Below are 13,680 nucleotides of genomic sequence, written 5' to 3' on the forward strand. Positions count from 1 at the left end.
TACTGTGCAGCCACAGCCCAGCTAAACCGATCAGCCCCGTTAGATCAAATATACTGGTAGCATATACTTGCAGTACAATGTACCGTAAAAATCCTCTTTTCAAAAAGCCAGTACTTATAAGACTGGTGTCAGATTTATGGAACCAACACCTATAGTTGCTAAAGAGTATCGGTTTTTTTTTCATCCCGTGAAGATGTGAAATGATCAATAAATTCCGGTTTTAAATGAACCAGTATCTAAATACCTATTAGGGTTTTGCAGTAGTACGTGTGCCCTTCAGATCGGCTGATCAAGGCGATGGAGGTTCATATAGCTATTTCAAAACAGATAAAAGGTAGAATTATTGAAATATTTGTTAATTTTAAAAGAGAGATTCTGAACTAGTACAAATTCCCTACAATAATCTGCAACATCATGAGCAAGTACATATTATGGGCGCCTCTGAAAACAGCAAACAATCACTAGCTACCAGCTGATTGCTCAACAAAATAATATAACAACAGGCAACAAATATAAATGAAGAGGCATGTGTCATATCAGGCGACTCCTTATTACCCATATATATAACCTGTAACACAAAATGCAAAAGCTTTACAAAAACATATACCAAATAATTAAAAGTGGATGAATTGGGAACAGAAAATCATACCTTTGGATCTAAATTATTTATACTTTCCCTGGACAATGTATTTACATATCTTCTTCTGCGCACATTTGATCAAGATGTCTGCAGAGTCAATACCTAGAAAAAAAACAATAGCATTCACGTGAAAAAGTGCTGCAGATAAAATTTAAAAAGTCTAAAAAATCTAGAGCAAGAAATAACTTATAAATCACCTGCAAGATATGCTCCATGAACATAGCCATTATAGTGTTCGCTTGTGTGCTCACCGGTGAAATAAACCCTTCCAACAGGAGCCTTCAAAATTACAATGATACAAAACCAACATTTGTATTTCAGAAAATGGAATAATTGAGTACTCCTACTAAACAAGAAACTTTGCCAATGCCCGTGTCTGTGTGTCCAAGAAGATTTATGTGTCATCAGTAAAAATAATAAATTTGACATGAGAATTTGTTTCGATGCATGTCTAGTGGAGTAAAAATTTCTGAGCTGAGTTTGAACAGCTATATATACCCGAATTTGGTCGTATTCGTAGCGATTAACGCCAATGGGCCAGTTGGAGAAGGTGCCCTTGAAGAACCTGTTAGACCACCACCTTGGGACAAGAATGTCCGTCGCATCCGGCACTTGCTTTCCCGGGAACATCTTCCTTAGGACCTCCACTGCTTCGGCCCTAGTCTGGTTATCGGACTGTTGCTCGATCCTCCTTGACTCCTCGTCGGTGACAGTGACGAGCAGCACGTTTGATCCTGGATACTGCTTCTCGAATTGCTGAAATTCAAGCAACACATGCATATATACGTATGCATCATATATCGATCAGTTACAATATTATTTTACGTGATTAATCAGTTGTTCGATATACTCCCTCCCTCCAGATAATTAGTAATACTTATCGTTTTGAATAATGACATAACCTTCAAAGAGCAGTTTTTGACCACTATTTTTTACTATAGCATATATAGAAATATTAGCAAATATATATGATTTCATGGAAGTATATTTTTTAAGACTTAATTATCTACACATATGCATGGTCTCTATATTTCTAAAAAAACATTAGTTAAGAATTAAATTACTAAAGCATTGACTAACAACCTGTAGAAAGTAGCAAGTTGGTGCCTCATACATATCATTTCACTTTTTTAGTACCTGCCACACAGGGTAGTATCCTCTCCTGCCACTTGCGTAAAGGAAGAACTCCGTGCCTGGTCCTTCAGGCCAGAATCTCTTGGGGAACTTCAGGAAGATCTTGGTATAAACCGACATGTCGAATTGGTAGATAGAGACGATCTTCCATGCCTGAGTTATTAGCAAAATCATAAGTCCCATGTTTGTTTGGAAAACAACAGGCGAAATTAAGATTATTAATTATCGGATCAAGTTGGATCTGTTTAGAATAAAAGTAAGCAAGAAAATTAGCAGTCAAATAATTTTGGGACAAAGCTAATTAGCGGAGGGTGAGCTGATTGAGGACTAACGGGTAATTGTGGCTTGAACCGTATGAGATCCGTTTGCAAGACTCCAAGGCTGACCGACAACATAACATAGTCAGCCCTGTAGATCTGCCCATCCTCCGTCTTCACCGTGACGCCTCTCGGCAAGTATGTGATATCCCTCACTACCTAATAAAACATATATTGAAAATTTAATGAAATTAAAGCACGCACTTGCAAGACTGCATATGCATAACCCTTTTCTTTTTTGTTGGGACTAGTTCCATTAATTACCTTTTGAAATTAATATATAAAAATATATCAAAGTTGGGCTGCTTAATTTGGAGTAATCTATATTAAAAATTAACGTACGGATGCTGATATATACTCCCTCCATCCCTAAATGTTTAACGCCGTTGACTTTTTAAAACATGTTTGACTGTTCATCTTATTGAAAAAATTTAAGTAATTATTAATTCTTTTCCTCTCACTTGATTCATCGTTAAATATACTTTTATGTATACATATATATATATTTTTACATAAAAACAAAAGTTTGAATAAGATGAATATTTAAATATGTTTTAAAAAGTCAACGATGTCAAACATTTAGGAAGGAGGGATAATATATAGATAATATATATAATATATATATATATATATATATATATATATAATATATATATAGATAATATATATATATATATATATATAGATATATAATATATATATATATATATATATATATATATATATATATATATAGATATATATATATATATATATCTATATATATATATATAATATATATATATATATATATATATATATACCTTGTTGAGCTTAAGCCTTGGATCCACTATGGCACCGGATGATTTGTCAGTCCTAAGGTACTTCCCGGCGACGTGATAGACGACGGACTCGTAACCCCGCTGGTCGGCGACGAAGTGCACCTCATCGCCGAAGTTGTTGAACGTCGGTAGCGGCTTTGTGTTCTGCAGGCTCGTCACGCGCGGTGGCTCCGCGAACTCATAGTCGTATTTGCAATAATCTATCACCATGTCCACTGCCGCCGATGGACCCCAAGGCATGCTGTTACGTACGTACCATGCAATATAATTAATTAATATTTGTTCGGTAAATATTAATTAGCGCCAATATAATATGCAGCGAGTTAAAAAGAAAACAGAAAACTTAGACCTAGCTAGATGACGTATTCGTATTCGTAGGTGTCATGATTCGTCATGTGTACCGTGTATATACTCTCTCTCAGTTCCAAAATAACTTAACCTTGAGTATATAGAACGATAATGAATCTATAAGTGCTAAAGCTTTTCCAGATTCGATCGGTGTCTTATATATAGCATATATCACATGTTATCTTTTTTTTTTAGCAAGCATTTTGCTTGTGACCGTGTGTCGTTGTGCATTTGCGTACGTAGTCCGTTAATTAATTGCTGCGTGGATGCATATTAATTACTAGTACATTAGAGCAAGGATAATAATACAGCTAACTGCTTACTTATAGCCTATCTATCAGCTCACTCATATAGTGGTTAACTCTTCACTATAAATATATGGTCCACATGTCTATCTCACAGATTTTTTTATTCCTGTGTAGCCGGCTGTAAACTTACAGCCCGCTTCTCATCTCTCTCCTCTTTTCTCCCATCCACCTCAGCATTCAGCCTTTTTATAGCCCACTATTATACTTGCTCTTATACTCCCTCCGTACTCGTAAAGGAAGTCGTTTAGGACAGCGGCACGGTCTCTAAAACATAACTTTGACATCTTATTTTTATAAAAATATTTATTGAAAAGTGATATATGTATACTTTTATGAAAGTATTTTTCAAGACAAATCTATTTATATAATTTTTATATTTTTAAACTCAACAATTTGAGAGTTATTTATGATTTATATTTCCAAGGTTTGACTTAAACATTGTCCTAAACGACTTACTTTACGAGTATGGAGGGAGTATGTATGGAGATCCATGCATTTAATTTAGGCGCTGGCGTGTAGTACATGTTAGTTAATATACGTACTGGTCATTGAGACGCTGCATGGCCATGACGGACATGTCCTCGCTGCCGCTGGCGTGCAGTGATGCCGACAGCTTGCCGCCGCTCTCCTCCACCTCGTCCGCCCTATCAATGATCTTCTGCACAAACGGCTCCTCGTACAGCCCACCGCTGCACTTTTTTGTTTGTTTTGGCATTGCATTGTATGTTAATGAACGAATACGTACTCATCTTTTTTTTTCTGAAAACTCTTTTTAATCACTAAGTAAAAAAATAATTATTGTTTTGAACAGTACACTGTCTTCAAAAAATAATTTTAAACATTATTTTATACTATATATATAAATATCAATGTACTAGCCGAATACCTGTGCTTTGCTACGAATATAAGAAAATATATTATAAAATTTGAAATAAATAAAAAAATATGTTTTTCATAAAATATATTAATTAGCCATACTCCTTTTGCTATAGGGAATATTAAACTCAATTTTATTTTTTTTAATATAGCTGTCCATATAAATTTGATTGTTTTTTAATATTAAGACGTTTAAGAGGCAACTTACAACGTTTTAGTGTGAGTAGTTAGGATAGCAGATTCACTGTCACCACTATTTTTTTTAAAGTAGTACAGATATATCATTTTGTTGAAATATACTATAAAATTAATCTATACATATGGTCTCCATGTTTCTAAATCAAATATTTTAGAAGTTATTTGTTGGTAAAAAAATTTAAAAGTTTGACATCAGATTTACATATCAAAACAATAATCATTTTCAATATATATATATATATATATATATATATATATATATATATATTCCCCGACGGCAGATATGGCGCAGTGATTTAACCCACTTTTGCTTGTAGGTGTTGTTGGCGAGGTGGTCGTAGTCGGAGTTGAAAGTCCTGAGCTTTAGCTCGTCGTTGACAATGGTCCAGATGGGGTTCATCTCCTTGCCGGTGACACCCTCCACCCAGTTTGCCCCCATCTCCACGTCGACGCCGGCGAAGTTTGTCTTGTGGATGCGACCGCCGATGCGGTCCGTCGCCTCCAGGATCACGAAGTCGCTGATCCCGGCGTCCGACAGCCTCTTACCCGCCGAGATCCCTGCATATATATACATATACATATATACATGCCGTGCAAAAAAAAAAAGTTGCATGATATATATACCATCAAGTTTTTAGGTTTTCGAAATAGTGTAACGAAAAAATGAGTACTTCGAATCATTGCTATTTGACTCGGACTTATTCCGAAAAAATCGAGGTATTAATTTGTTCTTTTGAAACCGATGAGCGATGATAGAGTATATCGCTGCGGCCGGTTCAAAAAAAAAGACACTAGGAAGGTAGTAATATTGCATTAACATATAGAGCTAGCTATAGTTTGGAAGTGTAGCTTTTTACCGGACATGCCGGCGCCGACGATGATAACCCGAGGGCCACCGGCGGCGGCGGCGGCGAGGGACGAGGCATACTGTGCTACGAGAAGCACTAGAGCTATGGCTACGGAGAGCTTCATCTCTCTATCTCTCTCTCTCTCTAGATCTCTCGCTCTTAACACAGTTGCTTGCTAGTAAGCCTAGTTAGGACTGACGAGGACTGAGCATTAGGTGTAACACATGGGATCTATTTAAGGACGCATAAAGTTGCATAGGAATTGAATAGTTATTAATATACTAGAAAAAATACCTGTGCGTTGTAACGGGTGAATGCTATTTTAATTTTATTATTGTTTTATGGTTTAGCTAAGATGAAAAAAATGTCCGTGTGTTACAACGGGTGAATGCTATTTTAATCTTATTATTGTTATAGATTTAGCTATGATATAAAAATCACTGTGGGAATTTGCTTAGATATTATTTAGAAGATCATGATATGTAATTAGGAGTTTGGCTTTCATGCGAGTTATTCTAAACACATTTCTTATACGACTCTTTTTTATTTCCAAAAGCAAACGAACATAAAATTCGACTAAAAACGGATATATATATATATATATATATATATATATATATATAATTAATGTTTATAATGTCTTCAAGTGGCCACCTACATGTGTTTGCTGGCCTGCTTAATTATCCTTAATGCGTATGGTCAGTTTTGGGTGGCTTAAAGTCAGTCGCCGGAGACAAAACACATGTGTGCATGCATCCACATGCATGGATGCAGCAGTTTAATCCCATCGAATCGATCACCGCATCTCTTGGGTCTTATATATATATACACTCTCGTTTCAGTTTATTGTTGACAGCGGCCCATGCAGTCGCTCATTAGTTAATTCCTCCGTTTCACGATGTAAAACTTTATAGCATTACATATATTTATATAGATATTAATGAATCTAAACATATATATGTGTCTACATTCATTAATATTTATTTGAATGTGGACAATACTAGAAAGTCTTATATTGTGAAACGGAGGGAGTAGCTTTACATATTGCTAATGCTACGGATACCCATAAAATTATCAGTGCTACTCGTTGTAATTCATATACCGATAGGAAACCAAACTCTCGCAATTAGGTCGTACCGTCCTATAGTACCACAACACGCTGGAAAGGCTACCTGTCTGCTGCTTCTGATCCCAATTAAATACATACTTGTTCCATTTCAAGATATATATAAGACGCTATTATCACTAATATAAAGATCAAAAAAAGTTATCATTCATGAAGAAGCCAGTTTTGCACGTGCTATAGATGAATGATTAAAATAGAGAAGTAAAGAGAGATGGAAATAAAGACGACATTATAGTTAACGTTAACTCAAATTATACAATATAGTTAACAATTGTACATACATATTAACTTATATATCTTTAAATGCCCTTAGCATCACCAACAGACCACCAAAATTCAATCCCCCTAGACCTTTTTTTTTCATTTCTAATAGGATTTAAGGGAGAAAAATATCACCCCCTTTAATAAATAGTCTAATTTAACTTCCGAAAATTAGATGAACCACAAATAATTAAACTTCCAAACAAAATCGATCCTCTTTTCGTACTCCCGCATACAGCTTCTCCTCCTAACGCACGTACGGCGGCACGGGTGAACTCGGCAATTAGAAGCGAGGGCTGCTCTCGATACTGTACAATGAGTATGCGAGGCACTATATAATCTACGACTACAATGGTAATACTAAAAATATATGCTCCTACTTTCCCTGTAAATTTTACAACTTACCGCTCGAACTTCTTAAGAACCAATCAAATCTAAATAAAAATCAAATTAAGGTGAACATTTCCAATAGAAAAAATGTGTAACCCACACTATTATGGTAAATTTTATTTTACCAGTAGGAAAACACGGGTATTCAGCTAGTTACATGCACATAGATTATGTGATGTAATAACCATTTATTTTCTTTAGTTTTTTGGAAGATTATTGTCGGAGGGTGAACTCCTCGAGCGGGGGACCATGAGACCCCTCCTTTGTTAGTTCGACCAGGGGCAGCGGGTGAAAGTTGAAGAGATGGAAGGATTGGAAGGAATCGAGGGGGTCGGGCCCTCGATGAAGGTCAGACACTAGGGATTTATTTAGGTTCAGGCCGCTAAGAAGCGTAATACTCTACTCCCGTGTATGATGATTTTTCTGAGCTTACAAAGTCTCTGAATCTCTGGTGTACAAGCTAGGGCTAAGCCTTTTACCTTTCGAACCCCCTCTTCACTGGATATGGACCTCCTTTTATACTCTAAGGGGTTCCCACATGCACTGTGAGTGCCACCTCGTGAAGAGGGAAAATATTCTCTACATTAAATACATGTCTTGTGCCTTAACCCGAAAGTCGTCTGCATGTCGGCTGCTGTGCGGGGCCCTTTAAATCATGCCGGCTGACACGGGTGACGTAGGCTGACACGGGGAGAGCCCTCGTCATTTACCATTTAATGGAGGAGGACTTGGGGACGCGCATGCACCATGAACACGATATCAGGCACGTACAGAGTGGTCAAGATGATTCCGGACGGTTGAGAGGCGCAGAGCCTCTCATCATCGTGATGGGACGGGGCATACCTGCCGCACGCCGCCTGACATACGGCTAGAGCGTGCGTGGCTTGCCACCATCCCATCTGTCATTCGGCCGGTCACGTACTGGTCACAGGCTGGTCAGACGCGTAACACGCCACATTTAATGCGACGTTGTGCGCTCGTTCTGCCTGCGTTAAATGCAGTTAGGTGGGCGCTGGGGAGTGTCCACCTAACCTCACTTGCATGGTGGCCACGTGGTGACCGCTAGGAGGGGTCGGGGCAGCCCGACCCCTTGGGCTCGGAAGGGATAGCTGCCACCCATCCACAGGCCCGACCCCCTAGGGGGAACGCCACATGGATGTTGGGTGCGGCTTCTTCCCTTTAAGCTTGGTACCCCAGGCTCACACTCACCGACAATTATGTACTCGTATTATGTACTCTGTCGGTGCCCTTCATCTAATTAAACTAGAGAATGATGTAGATTTGGACGATATTATACATTTGTCTGTGCTTTGTCCGTGTGTCGGGGCATGATTCAAAAGTTTTTTTAGAGTATTTAATTATCATTTTGGAAAGATAGCGTCTCAATGGTTATATAAAATGCATTCACTGCAGGCAGCTGACAGTAGGAACACAATCGAGATGCCATCTGCTATGGAACAAAAAAGAAAAGCGTGCTCTCATATATATGATTAAAACCAAAATACAATGTTTAAAAAAAATACAAAATAACCACGTACTACTAAGTACTCTTGATCCATTATAAAATAAATTTATTTTGTGATAACTTAGGTTATCCAGATTCATAACTATAAAATGTGTTGCATCCTATATATTTTAGGTTTATCCTATTTCAAGGTTTGTGTTTTATAAAAGAGAAAGAGTATAGTTATTGATTGATTGATTGATGTGACTTGCTAAATCATGTGCAACGTTCTGGGTCGCGTTTTCTTAGCTAGGGGTATGTTTAGTTCACGGTAAAATTAAAAGTTTGGTTGAAATTGGAATGATGTGATGAAAAAGTTGAAAATTTATGTGCGTAGAAAAGTTTTGATGTGATAGAAAAGTTAAAAGTTTGAAAAAAAAAGATTGGAACTAAACTCGGCCTATGCAATGAGATCGGGCACATTTTCTTCGGCGACACGCCGTTCCAGTGCGTACTCGATCTCGTGAGTTGGCGCATATATACCTTACAAACTCGCCATGAGTTCATATCTTTACTCGAACAAACTACGGTATACTTCTGCTAATTTTTGAACATGTGTATATTCCTTTAAAACCGGTAAAGAAAAAGCATATTTTACTTTTTTGTTTCAGAAAAACAACACATATATATCCCCTTTCAACCGCACGAGCACGACGGTCAGCCAAATGAATATGATATTATATTCCCAGCAAGTAGAAAAGCAAAGATCTTGATGATTACGCATAGTGGCAAAACAGATCTCCGCCGGCCTCTTCAGTTTAATTAATGACCATTATTCATTTTGTTTATTTTTTAGGAGATTATTTACTCGTATTATTAATTGAATTCAGCTTGCGCAATGTGCACTAGCTGGCCCACTTTTCTACTATACCAGTGACCTTTGATCTAATTAAACTAGAGAATGAAGTAGATTTGGACGATCCTTTGTATTCTCTGTGTTGTGTCCCTCTACTGTCGGGGCATGATTCAAAAGTTTTATTTTTTCGAAAGATAATGTTGCAAAATTTAAATAAGCTGTATTAATTAAATCTATACGTCGCACTGCTGGCAGTGTGTGCCCACGTTGGATGCATGCCATCTGCACTGCAAGGAAACAAATTAATTTTTACTTCTCAGTTCTAAACAAACTTAACCTAGAAAAAGATGTAACTCTTTATAGTACAATGAATCTTTACACTGCGGATCACATCTCTTACTAAGTTAAGATTTTCCTGGGACGGATGCATGGAGTATAGGTCACAAGGGAACAAATTAATCAAAGCACAAATAGAATGTACAAGACGTAAAGGCACATAACAGCATATCAAGATCTTTTGTGAAATAATGAAAGAAGTAGGAAAATACAAATTAAGATGCATGCAGACGCATCATGCATAATTATGGATGTAAATAGCTAACTTGCGAATTCAGTTATAGATTAAAAATAGTGTATAAGTGAATTTGTGGGTTAGCCACTTTCCTAATCGCTTGGTTGAATTGCTGGCCAGCCTGGCCTGGAGCCTGTGAAGTCTTCATTACAGATTAATTAACAGAGTTATCAGTCGTACTTTGGTATCGTCTTTTTGCCATAATTAACTGGCTCGTGCATAGATCGATATTAATTAAATTAGCCGATCCCGTGGCATGTCCTTTCGCTCTCCGCTAGTTAACCACGTACGTGAGTTCATTGGCTAATGCCTCCAGTTTTATTTTAATTGACGTTTTGGACAATTACACGGTTTACAATATATATCTTTAACCCTTATTTTTCTATTATAATATACATAATAAATAAATGCATATTTACTTTTATTATAGTGCTTTAAAAGATAAATCTATATATGTTGTTCTAGTTTCTTTAAACTAAATATTTTTAAAGTTACTGATGGTTAAAGTTATAAAAGTTTGACCTCAACCTTGTTCAAAATGTCAATTAATATGGAACCAGAGGGAATATGCCCAACGCGGTGATTTGGGGAGTGGTCTCACCTGTCCGAGTTAACTCGATACTATCCGAATCCGAGTTTGAATTTGAATCCGTAAAAAATAATATGGGTTAGGATACGAAAATATTTATACACATCCATATGTTCCATATCTCTACTATTATAAAAATTAAATATGTTTCCGCGGTCCGTCATCCGTCTTTGAGTCGATTATAAAAATTGAAGATGTTTCCACAGTTCGTTATCCGTGTTTAAGTCGGTTTTAATTTTATGTTTTTATTTTAATCTATATCTCTTCTCTACAATTATAAAAATTGAAGATGTTTTTAACGGTATTTTGGTACGTCATCCGTGTATGAGTCAGTTTTTAAGTCCGCTTGCTTTTGAAAGTAGATATCCATATTTGAGTCAGTTATTAAGATCGTTCACTTTTGGTAATACATAAGGAATCATAGAAGAAATCTGTTAAAAAAAACTCGCATGCTAACTTGAGACGATCGGACCCCTAATTATAGCTCATGATTTTCTAAAAATATATATATATCGAAGCGAACTCCCACAGTGAATTTCATCTTAATTAAACCATATAACAATAATAAGATTAAAATAGACTTCATCCGTTGCAACGCACGGGCATTTTTTCTAGTTATAAAACATATATAAAAATCTATTATAAATATACCCACAAACATAGTTAAAGATTGGTATTTACGAGCTCACATGTAATATATTTTTTTCCTTGATGTATCTCTTTTAACACTTTAATTGTCTATTTATATTTAATATTTATGAATTAGAAATACAAATAGATATCTGTTTCCGAATCCGATTCAATGAAATATGGGATGACCGGATAAGTGATATATTATCTGGAACTGCCCGTACCTAATTCCAATTTTAAAGGAAAATATAGGTTAGGATATGAAAATGTCATGCATAATAAGACCGTACCCACCTGTTTTCACCCTGTGGAGGATCACGATCACCGTGCGGCTGATTTGGCCGGGAGAGGACTCAGGCGAGTAGATCCATCAGCAGGGAAAGCAAATCAAGCCATAGCCACCACGTGATCCTCGATGCGATGAGGCATTGAGGCCGCGAATGAAGAAGAGATAGCCGCCGCCGTGGTTTCCTCTCTGACGTTGCGACCTCCTCAATCGTCGCCACCACAACTTTTTCTCCCGTCGTCACTGTGGCCTCCTCGAGCAAGGGAGCTAGCAGCAACCAGATCAGATCTGGAGGAGGGGAGAGCAAGAAAGGACGGCAGTGGTATCTAGTCGATTACCGGGCAGCCAGGGGCGGAGAGTGAAATGGACCAAATTTAAGTTCATTTTGGTGCCTTAGTTTATATTGAAAGAGTACATATATGGTGAAAATAGATAAACTATAGTTGAAAAATTTTCTTGACTGGTTCCTGGGCACCCCCTCTCTAACATGTAGCTCCGACCCTGCTAGCAGCAGCAACAATCTGGAGAAGGCCGAGACGCCGCTGTGGGCAAATAACACTACTAAAAATGATTTTTGAGGACAAACCCTCCTTTGTCTTCAGCCGGACTAAAAAGAGTTCTCAAGAGGCTCGCATGTAAAAGGAGTTGATAGCGATTCGGTAAAGACATGCATGTGAAATTGAATTTTTGAAGGCGGACCTCTTAATAGGCCCGCATCACCCAACTATATTTTTTTTCCTTCTCCTCTATCTCCATCCTACCTTTTTCTCTTCCCCTTAAGTCTCTCGGTCCCTTTTCCTCCCCTTTTGTTGCCCCTCCTCACACATTCCACTCACACCCGATGACCGGCGACATGGGAGATGTCGCCGGGCGATGACAACGACGAGGAGAGGTGTAGTAGGAGGCCACCAACCTCGAGCGGATCCGGCAGCAGCGGCAGGTGAGGTGCCAATTCGCTGCCACCAACCTCCCCATCCTTCATGGATCCGGTGAACATGTAACATCCCGATTTTTGCTACATTTTAAAAACCCAATTTAAATACAAAATCTATTTTCAAAAGTTGGTTCTTATTTGAATTTTGGTTTGTGCCATTGAAGATCTCAAATCATTCATCCAAATGTGGCCATACACAATCCTAGAATTATTGGAGTCCACGGTCCAATTACAATCTATTTACAATTCCAACAATACTCTCCAAAATTCAAACTCTGATATTCCTAGAAATTGAGAAATATCATTGTTCCGTTGGGCTGCCCCTTTCTTTTTTCTTCGCTTAGGCCAGCCCCTTCCCTCACCTAGGCCAGCCCACCTCCCTCTCCCATTCCTGGACGGCCCAACTCAGCCCAGCTGCCCCCTCTTTCTTCCCCAGAATAAGTTCACCGGAGGTCTCTCAACTTAACAACGAGATTTTTTGAGATCTCTTAACCACAAAACCAGAAATCCCCACCCTTAAACTATACAAAACCGTTCACTCAAGGTCCCTAGACAGTATATATGGGTGGTTTCGTTGACGTGGCATCCTAGTCAGTAAAAAAAATATTAAACAAAGCACATGGGACCCACATGTCAACTGCATATCTTATTTTCTTCTCTTTTCTTCACCCTGTTGTTGCTGCTCCCGTCCCTGCCCCGACCGCGGTACACTAGATCCGCCGCCGCTGTCGGAGTCCTCGTCGTTGCTGCCGGCTGGAGAGCGTGCTGTTGGGGGAGGTCGCGTCGGACTCCTCGTGTCCTCCTCGCTACAGATGCCCCCCTCGTCGTCGTCGTCTCCGCCGCTGGCGCTGGCCGGTTCACGTCGATCCCCCGCAGGAACGGCATCTCGACGTCGTGGCACTCCATCATCGCCGTCATCCCCTGACCTTCATAAGATCCATGCACGAAACTGAGACGCCAAGGTTGCAGCATGCATGCATGCACGACGTTGACGTAGTCCGTCCATCTATACTCACCGGAGAAGAAGAGGCCGGCGCCGCCGTTCAAGCCGCATAGCTGCTGCGGCTGCGGGCGGCACCACAGCGCGGCGGCGGCTCGTCGGC

At 38.6% G+C, this 13,680-nt stretch overlaps 1 protein-coding gene across 1 annotated transcript; it reads right to left on the reverse strand.

Moving 5' to 3' along the window:
• Nucleotides 1-403: 403 nt before the first annotated feature.
• On the reverse strand, nt 404-5,679 carry LOC127753146 (polyamine oxidase 1-like). The gene is made up of 10 exons (XM_052278615.1): nt 5,500-5,679; nt 4,948-5,200; nt 4,111-4,257; nt 2,895-3,153; nt 2,107-2,250; nt 1,778-1,927; nt 1,139-1,396; nt 838-919; nt 650-742; nt 404-568 (listed from the first exon to the last, which is right to left on the reverse strand). The coding sequence occupies exons 1-9, from the start codon at nt 5,612-5,614 to the stop codon at nt 663-665; spliced, it is 1,488 nt and encodes a 495-aa protein (XP_052134575.1). The 5' UTR covers nt 5,615-5,679; the 3' UTR covers nt 404-568; nt 650-662.
• Between the last annotated feature and the right edge of the window lie 8,001 nt (nt 5,680-13,680).

The sequence above is a fragment of the Oryza glaberrima genome, chromosome 10 (assembly GCF_000147395.1).
Source record: "Oryza glaberrima chromosome 10, OglaRS2, whole genome shotgun sequence".
Lineage (NCBI taxonomy): Eukaryota > Viridiplantae > Streptophyta > Magnoliopsida > Poales > Poaceae > Oryza > Oryza glaberrima.

Bases quoted from the DNA above. Each gene is read 5' to 3' on its own strand.
- LOC127753146 (XM_052278615.1), bottom strand. From the start codon at position 5,614: ATGAAGCTCTCCGTAGCCATAGCTCTAGTGCTTCTCGTAGCACAGTAT. The intron at 920-1,138 runs GTATATATAGCT...GTAATTTTGAAG, and splicing joins ACGAATACGACCAAATTCGG to GCTCCTGTTGGAAGGGTTTA. The intron at 743-837 runs GTGATTTATAAG...TTTTTTTTCTAG, and splicing joins TCATGGAGCATATCTTGCAG to GTATTGACTCTGCAGACATC.